This window comes from Nematolebias whitei, chromosome 3, assembly GCF_014905685.2.
Source record: "Nematolebias whitei isolate Nwh7 chromosome 3, NemWhi1, whole genome shotgun sequence".
Classification (NCBI taxonomy): Eukaryota; Metazoa; Chordata; class Actinopteri; order Cyprinodontiformes; family Rivulidae; genus Nematolebias; species Nematolebias whitei.
Genome location: NC_056500.1, coordinates 37637998 through 37647522, shown reverse-complemented (window position 1 = coordinate 37647522; position 9525 = coordinate 37637998). Strand labels below are relative to the sequence as shown.

General features: G+C 39.4%; 2 protein-coding genes across 2 annotated transcripts in view; one reads left to right on the top strand and one right to left on the bottom strand.

Moving 5' to 3' along the window:
• Positions 1 to 4767, top strand: part of LOC119407501 (mucin-2) — a gene marked incomplete in the record, with an annotated part of 16519 nt that extends 11752 nt beyond the window's left edge. Inside the window, 1 exon segment of the mRNA XM_037674325.1 lies at positions 4748 to 4767. Coding sequence (XP_037530253.1) covers positions 4748 to 4767 — 20 coding nt within the window.
• A 1509-nt stretch (positions 4768 to 6276) lies between these two features.
• adra1d (adrenoceptor alpha 1D) lies at positions 6277 to 7291 on the bottom strand. Its single transcript, XM_037674937.1, has one exon. The coding sequence runs from the start codon at positions 7277 to 7279 to the stop codon at positions 6299 to 6301; it is 981 nt and encodes a 326-aa protein (XP_037530865.1). The 5' UTR covers positions 7280 to 7291; the 3' UTR covers positions 6277 to 6298.
• Between the last annotated feature and the right edge of the window lie 2234 nt (positions 7292 to 9525).

Sequence of the window (9525 nt, the reverse complement as noted above, 5' to 3'; positions counted from 1 at the left end):
CATTTTGGGTTTTCATGAGCTGTATGCCATAATCATCAGTATTAAAACAATTAAAGACCTGAAATATTTCAGTTGGTGTGCAATGAATCTGAAATGTATGAAAGTTTCATTTTTATCATTACATTATGGAAAATAATGATCTTTATCACAATATGCAATTTTTTTAAGAAGGAACTGTATATAAAATACATGCCGGACGGCATGGTGGCTCAGTAGGTAGAGCTGTGGCCTCTCAGCGAAAAGGTTGCCATATTGAATCCTGACCCAGGGCCTTACTGGTTGTATTTTTTATGTTCTCTCTGTGCGTGGTTTTTTTTTTTGGGTTCTGCAGTTTCCTCCCACAGACCAAAACCATGCATGTTAGACTGATTGATAACTAAATTGTCTCTTGGTGTGAGTGAGAGAGTGAATGGTTGTTTGTCTAGTTTGTCTCTATGTGTTCCTGTGATGGACTGGAAACCTGTCCAGGGTGTCCCCCACCTCTCGCACCATGATGGCTGGATATGGACATCAGTGACCCCTGCGCCCCAAAAGGAAAGAAGTGGGTAAAGATAATGGATGAATAGTACATGCTTACAGCTTCAAGGGCTTGTATTCCTTGAATGAATGCATATCGCCCGCTGCTCATGCACAGTTTGAGTCAAAAATCAGGAAGAGAAATTAAATGGAAGAAGCAGATAAAAGATAATGGATGGAACACTCTCAGCTACTACCAAATCAGTTTAGCCCAATAACTGAAATTGAATTTTTAAGACTGAACAGTTTTTTTTTTTTTTTGTCAATTTCACTATTTGTTCAAGACAAAGGAAAACTGAAATACTGCTTTTCCCTTTCAACCCTTAAAAATAAATATAGATGAAGAGAAGAATAAAACTATAGATTATATTCAGGAAAATGAACATTTTGAAAAGAAAAAAATGTTTATGTCAAAAACAAAACTGTTTCTCTTATTAAATGGCCATTCATGTGTTGGTCGATTAACTGTAGCGGCCATATTGAATTGCGATGACATGAAAAGGTATGAGTTGTAGATGCAGTCATTACTTTTTGAGAGTTTTGTTAAAATTCATTCAGTGGTTCATGATATATTTTGCTAACAGACAAACAAGAATGATGTCAACAGTTATAAAAACAATTTAGGCAAAAATAGTTTGCATTGATTAGCGTTCAGAGTATGTTCTGGTTATGAAGCTCAGCTTCTACCAGACAAATGTTAGCCTAATAGTTGTAAAGTTGGTAGCTTCTGTTTTTTTTTTTAGGTTTATACACTTTGGCTGCCATCTTGGATTGGGTTGACTCCAAAAGTTCTTGATGTACACCCAATGACTGAAAGTTTTATTAAAATAATCTACTGGTTATTGGACTATTTTTGCTAACAGACCAATATTTAAATTAAAACGACAACAGACCTCGTGCAAACAGTTCTTTGAAGACATGCTGGGGGTGTCACTCAGCTACTAACACCAAATGTAAACTCAATATGTGAGAAACTGTCTGAATTATAGCAAAACCATCCCGCGTGGGGCCATCAGGATTAAACCGAACCATTTCAAACTTTCTGAGGTTTTAATTCCTGTGCATTGTTTCATAAAGGTGACGCTGATACTTTACTTCAAACAGAAAATCATTCAGAATGCACAAACTCTGTGCAACTGGTTGGATTTATTAACGTGAAAGCTTTTATACAAAGCGACAAAGACCTTTTCAGAAGGTTTAGAAGGCTCTTTCTCTGGATCCACGCTGCAAACAGCAAAGCTTCATGAGACCGGAGCGTTGCCAGGGGTAAACCTGTGTCAGGGGAATCTCTCTGCACGTTGAGATGAGTCAGAGCACTGCGTCTAAATTTACATCGTCACCGAGAAAAGACCTGCTTGGCTCTGACGTGTTCTAATTACAGGTCTGTCTCTCAGTTAAAGGTTACTCTTTATTGATTATCTGTACCATCGACCGACATCGGTGTGTCTGATGAAGTGAGTACGAGCCGAGGCGGAAACACTCCACGCTCATCAATCAGTCATAAAGGACTCGGCCCGCAGAGATAAATAAACGGCACGTCATTAACCCCACTGGGAACCTCGTGCTTTTAAAAATACAACCTTTGCATTCAACAGCAAAACGTTTGCTGGACCAAAGGTTTGCAGCAAAGAGCCAGACTCCACGAGAGCTCTAATTAGAGTTTTATTGGCCTTTCCAGACAGTTTATGATACTCCAGGCACTTATCTTCCTGATTGTCTGGTTTTAATTATGCAAATTCACTTTTACCGGAGGAACTTATCTTAACGGTAAAATCAAATGTTTTGCTGAGATTATGATTTGACTGAATTGCGGGCTCAATACAAGCCTGCTTGAGTCAAATTATGAGATCGATATAATCACTAGAGAATTTACATTTCGTGTGAAAATGCATTGTGAATGCTTATTACAGAAGAACTTGCTGAAAAACAGCTGAAATTAGCTACAAAAACATGCTGAAATGTAGCTGAAATGAAAGAAGACGCCTAAATTAGCAGAAGAAAACATATTTGCTGAATTAGGTTTAAAAAAGCAGAAATGAACATAAAAATTAGAAAATCAGCTTAAAAAAGGCTAAAATTAGAAAAAGTAGCCAAAAAGATAGAAAGAAGCTTAACCTATGAGAAAGAACTAGAAAGTGTTGAAATGAGCTAAAAAAAAATTTAAAAAAAAGTGGAACTAGCTGAAAAGGCTAAAATTTGCATAAAAACAGCCAAACAGTATCTGAAATATTTAAAATGCTTAAACTAGCTGGAAAAAAAAGCTGAAAGGGGCATAACAAGCTGAAATTAGTAGAAAGCGGTTAATTAGGCTGAAAGTAGCAAAAATTACCAAGAAAAACTTGAGTGTATCTGAAAACAGCTGAAATTAGCTACAATAATATTCTAAAAAGGTAGTTGAAAAGGCAGAACAAGCTTAAATTAGCAGAAGAAAGCAAAACATGCTTGCTCAGTTAGCCTGAAAGAAGCAGAAAGGAGCACATAAAGTAGCAATTATCTGAAAAAAAGCTGAAATTAGTTAAAAATTAGAATGAAAAAACTTTGAGTGCCAAACATGTGTAATTAGATGAAAAATCTTAAAATATAATATAAACAGCTATATAGTAGGTGAAATAGTAGCAAAAGCTGAAAGTTGCAGAAATAAGCTGAAAGGAGCATAACAAGCTGAAATTAGCAGAAAATGTTAGAAGAAGCACAACAATGTTATTGTTAGCAGAAAGAATCTGAAAAGAGCACAAAACAGCTCAAAGAACAGCTTAAATTAGCTGAAAGTAGCTGAAAAAAAGGTTCAAATTTGCACAAGGAAGCTGAAAGAAGCTGAACCAGAACAAAATGTGAAAGGAGCAGTAAAAGGTTGTAAACACATCTAAAGATTTGAAGGAGGTAAAATGAGCTTATTTCATTTTCTATGAGGAAAAAAATGGCAGATAAGGATAAATATTTCAAAAAGCTAAAGTTGCACCAATACCAAAAGTCATAGCAGGATTGTCCTGAAAGAGCTGAACGTTTTTATGTGACTTGTTGAAAGAGCACAAAAATTGTGGAAAAAGAAAGATGCTGAAAAACGTACAGAAGAAGGAAAGTAACTGTAAGAAAAATAAACAGAATCACAATAGTGTGAATGCTTGATAAGCATTCATTCACATGATGAAGGTTACACGTCTGATATTAAAAACACGAGCGTTTAGGTGCGGTGTTCTGAGTGGTGTGCAAAGACAAAATAATTCAAACAAGTTGTTTGAAGGTGTTTGTTGGAGCCCTGCTCTTCTCCTCTCCTTTGAATGGATGACGGCTTTAGTGGCACCACATTTGTTTTTGAAACCGTTTTTCCCAGAAGGCTTTGCTGCTGTTTTTGAGAAGTTTGGTGTGCAGCAAATATTGGTGATCAAAATATTTTTTTACAATCAGTGAGAAATTTATCCTAAAAAAAACAACATATTTAGGCTTTAAGCTTGCAAAGGTTTATTTATAACTGAGTGTCTTTCTGTGTCTAAAAGTCATTTTATTATTGTGAAAATCCACGACAGCACTGCTCTGGAGCTGAAAGCAACAAACATTCAAACTTTTCTGAGTTTGCTGTGACCTTTCTGTTACAAACATATGAAACTGAACCCTCACTAAATGTAGTTATTATTATTTCAGCTCCCCGGACTTGGAAATATTTAACTTCAGAGTTCTCATTACTGAAAAATGTTGGCTTGTTATGGCTACTTCTTCAGAATTTAATAAAAACAGCCTGAAGGTTTCGCAGGTCACGTCATTAGGAACATTATTTAGGGTGCATTTTTGACCAAATATAACATCTAAAAGTAATACTAATAATAAATATTATTCTTAATTTTAGTGCAATGTCTGCATTTTTACTATTGTTTTTAACTAATGAAACAATCAAGATCATTCTAGATCAAATAAATTCAAATGGTTATGCCTTAAAAAAAACGTGTTTGTATAAATATACACAGCTTGTGATGGTTAAAGTTATGTTGATTCCGATTTTCTTGTTGTTGTTGTTTTTGCTTGTTTGTTTATTTTCTTTTGAGCTGTTTGTTTTTATTTGGTGTGAAACACTTTGATTGATGGGTGTTTCAATAGGTGACATGTAATTAGCATTTAAAAGTACAATACAGAAGCTTTGAACAGGCATATCACAATAAAGTGTTTACTTAATAAACAATCAAATATAGTTTCCTTTAGACTTTGCGCTGACTCAAAGACACGTGCGTTGGTGTTACAGTCTTTGACACAGAGTTCTGACGGATCTCATAAGATTTAGGATCATTTATTTCCTCCACTGTATTTTCACGACAGACTTGATGAATATGATTGCTCAAAGAATATTTTAAAATTTACCACATCTCTAAACCAGTGACCCAAGTTTTAATCACTCCACAAAATCCAGACTGGAACAAAATCCTCTATTTTGCCCATTTTAATTATTTCTTAAGTGGCAAGAATGATTTCTTCTTTATGATAATTTATTAACAAATCTGGGCCTGGATACAGACCACAGACCCTGCTCTGCAGATTCCCTCTGCAGGATATTTATAAAAAAGTCTAATCACCGATTTATTTGGCTCCTGCACTTTACGTCTGCATAGAAGAGATGCATACGTATAGAAAATATCCAGTTCCTCTAAAGACATACAATTAAATTAATTCTGCTAAAATTTAATGAAAGTTTTACGACACATTGTTCATCATTGTAAAATCTCTCACCTTGTTTCAATGTATCTGGCACCAACATGAGGACTCTATGTGAACACTTTTTGTAAGACGTAACATGTTAAATTAAACTATTGATGGGATGAAAGGCCTATCTTTGAAGGAATGCATATCGCCCGCAGGTTTCAGTAAGAGTTTGAATCTTTATCTCCTTGTGTTGGGAAATGATGGCTCTGTAAATGTTTTGGGTCAAACGTACAATCTGACAACGTCTCATCACTCACGATCATTTGCACTTAAAGTTTGTTGTAAATGACTCTCGGCTACCACCACAACAAATATCTAGCTGAGCGCATGTAAAACTCACTGTTTTAGCCATTTATAAGCTAAGATTGATTTAGTTTGGTTCACCATCTTGAACTGTGTTGACAACAAACATGTAAATGCATGGCCAGTGACTGCTTTCTGAAAGTGTCAATGAAATCCATCCAACAGCTCATGAGATATTTTGCTAACAGACAAATTGACTTAACTCCAACAGTTAAAGCCATAGTTTTAAGCCAAAATATCACACAATGTATTGCGCTTAAAATATGTGTTGAACACGAGCGTCAACTATGATTTCACCAAAGTTTAGCTCAAGGAGTTGTTGCCTTTTTTTTGCTTTCTAAGGTTGTTTAGCTGCGGCAGCCATCTTGAAAGTGATTAACACCAAAAGTTAATCAGTTGTAGACACAAATCTAATAATCATTTTCTGAATGTTGCATTAAAGTCTGCTGAGCTGTTCATGAGATATTTTGCTAACAGACTGACAGAGTTGACTCCAGCTGTTAATGATACAGTTTTGAAAACAGATTTCCGGTCAGTTGGTCCACAGACTGTGAGCTGGGGGTCAGTCTCAGCTGCTAACATACTAAAGTTTCAGCTGAATATTTGTTTTAAACTAATAAAGTTTGACCCATGTGTGTGTTTTCTAAACTTGTTTGGCTGCAGCTGCCATGCTTAACTTTACTGACTCCAAAAGTTAACCACCTGTAAATGTGTATCTAATGAATAATGTCTGAAAGTTTTATTCAAACCCGCTCCGTGCTTCAAGAGAAATGCAATAAGAGCAAAAAAAACATTATCGCCCCCAGGGGCGGGCGACCACCCTGCACATACCTAAGGGCAGAAAGAAGAAAAAGGGCAGCCAGCAGAGGATGAACATGCCCACCACGATGGCCAGGGTTTTGGCAGCCTTCTTCTCGCGGGAGAACTTCATGAGGCGCACGGAGAGGGAACTTCGGAACGGGTGGTTCTTGCTGCTCTTGGAGCCGGCGGGGCGCGCGTCCCCCAGCACGCTGCGGCAGTGGATGCGCAGCACCACCTCCACAGACTTGTCCCTCTCGCGCTTGACCCCCGCCTCCAGGCTCCGGGTGGTCCTGCGGGCCACCACGTACACCCTGAAGTACATGATGAGGATGACCATGAGCGGCAGGTAGAAGGAGAACAGCGAGGAGAAGAGCGCGTAGCCCGGCTCTTCAGTGATGCTGCAGACGCTGTCGTCCACGGGCGGGGGCTCCTTCCACCCCAGCAGGGGTCCCACGGAGATCACCACGGAGGAGACCCACACCAGCACCAGGATGGCCGCCGCCCGCCTCTCCGTCATGATGCTGGGGTACTTCAGGCAGTGCTTCACCCCGATGTAGCGGTCCACCGAGATGATGCAGAGGCTGAGGATGGAGGCGGTGCAGCACAGCACGTCCACAGCTGCCCAGATGTTGCAGAACACCCGGCCGAACGCCCAGCAGCCCAGAACCTCCAGGGAGGCGGAGAAGGGCAGCACGATGACGCTCAGCAGCAGGTCGGCCATGGCCAAGTTGACTATGAAGAAGTTGGTGATGTTCTGCAGGTGCTTGTTGCACACCACGGACAGGATGACCAGGATGTTTCCCACGAACGCCACCAGGATGAAGGCGGACAGGAAGATCCCGACCCCGACAACCTGCGGGTCCGTGATGGTGAAGTTCCTGCACCCTGTGAGGTTCTGGTCCAGGACGGAGTCGTTGAGCGTCTCGAAATCCAGCCCGTAGTTGCTGTCATTGCGCAGATTAGACTCTGGCATTTTGCGCCATAAAGAGAACTTTTTAGAGGAAGTTTTAGTGTTTTTTTCAAGGAAAGCGAGCGCAGCGGAGTGCAGCGCGCCTCGCTCCATCCAGACAGACACCCGGGTGGCTGTCAGCAGCTTCAACCCTTACAGCCATCAGGAGCACCAATAATAACCAGATTAATAATAAATTAAAGCAATGCATCCGTGCGCGCGTCTGGAAAATTGTCTTCCAAAAAGTAAACTCACTGAAAATTCAGATCCTGTTTCTGTAAAGTCATAAACAAAACAGAATATAAATATATAAAAAAAAAAAAAAAAATCACATTTAGGTCCATGAAGCCATATTTTTATTCCAGTGTTTCGTGCTGCATCCTTTGGTCCAACTCTGACTGGGAGCTGGTGCCGCAGGTCTGAACCCTCAGCTCCACCCACACGGATCACAGCATGTCCACAGTCTCCACAAGAGAGCGTCCACAGCCACACATGACCACCACTCAAACATCACACACACATAAATATGATTTCTGTGTTGATATTATTGTTTCACACAGTGAGTTCAGTGTAAACTAACCAACAAGTCTGTGCTGTCATTAGAAAAAGAGAGCCCTCAGGCAAAGCGATGAAGTTTCCCAGACAGTGGAGCTGCCATCTCCAAGTGTGCTTTTAAAGAAGGGACAGGCCCTTCCAAACCTCCAGGGAGCTGCAGGGAAGGGACAAGAAGCAGGATGTTTTGTGAGGAAATGAAAACCTCAAAGTGTCACTTCAGCTTGTGTGACTAACACAACACAACTTATTTAAATATGATGAGTGGCAAACCTGCAGACAGGTCACACTAAATATCTCTGCCCCATGCACAAACACACTTCCTGTGTGAATCTATCTACTGCCTCTCAGCAGCAAACACGACCGGTGTTTAAAAAAATAATAATTTTAATAGTTTGATTTGTACGTCCTTAAATGTCACCCGTAAAGATTTTTATTCTATTTTGTAATAAAAAATGAGTAACACCTTTAAAATGAAGAAGTTTTCTTTGATCACTGTATGAGGAATACTGGCCCAGTTTGGTTCAGGTCCTGATCTTTTAAAAACGACATCACAAAAATGACTAGCTGGTTATCTGTTCTTGTTTATTCATTGCTGTATAAATGCTGTAAAATTCAGACGAACAATTTTAACACAAACAAAAAGTATTTTGTCTCAAGCTGGCATAAAGAAGATTCTTTTGAACATTACTGTATTTTCAGGTTATTTTGTTTCTTATTTTTGTCTCATTTGTTATGTGTATACCGTACGTGCTGCCGTAAACATCGCACTACCCTATAGGTCGCATCAATACAAATGTATCTAATAAAGTGGAAAAAAACAAAAACATAAATAAGTCACTTCACCGTATATGTCACATCTATCATCTATCATGCGTCACCGCTGACAACCCAGAAATGTGGACCGGTGTTCTGCCAAAAATCGATTGGTTGCCAAATGGCAGCCACGGGAGCATGCACGGGAGGACTTTAACAATAAATTAACAAGATTAACGCTTAAAAACACTCATTTGTTTGCTCTAAATTATAGCAAATGTGTGTCACAGTTGAACTTTTTCTTAATAAATGCACTTTGACGGTTAAATTAGTTGCATTTCCAACGCCAATACGCAGAAGTGGGATTGCGCAGAGGGACAAGTCATTGTGCATTTCTTCAAAACGTAACAAGATAACCACCTAAAAACAATTATTTGTTTGCTCGACATAGCAAAGGTGTGTCTCAGTCTTTTTCTTAATAGATGCACTTTGACGGTCAAATCAGCTGCATTTCGCCTGAGCGGCGCAGCAAAATGCAGCTGATTTGAGGTTTGCTCCAGGAGTTCCAGAGTGAGACGAAAGAAGCCTGTAAGGCAAGCCAAATGTCTCATTAAAAGCCACTTTTGCCTATTAATCAGACTCATGGCTTGCCAAATGGGTCCAGGGTCCTCTAGTGGCGAAAATTGGTAGTGTTCAATATTTTCCATGTCAGAATGAATGAAATAGTCAGTGTTTCCCTTTACAGGTTTGTGGATATGAAACCAGGTAAGTTGAGTTGGATGAAGGAGAGTGCAGAACAGACCTTTAGGCTAAATGATGAGATGTTAGGGTTGATGTCTTATTGGTTAGGCTGTAGTCAGAGTCAGAGTCAGTTTCTTTATTGTCATTCGCACCTCATGTGGTACATGTGGTGGAGCGAAATTATGTACACAGGGTCCCAGTTACATCCAACAATAAAATGT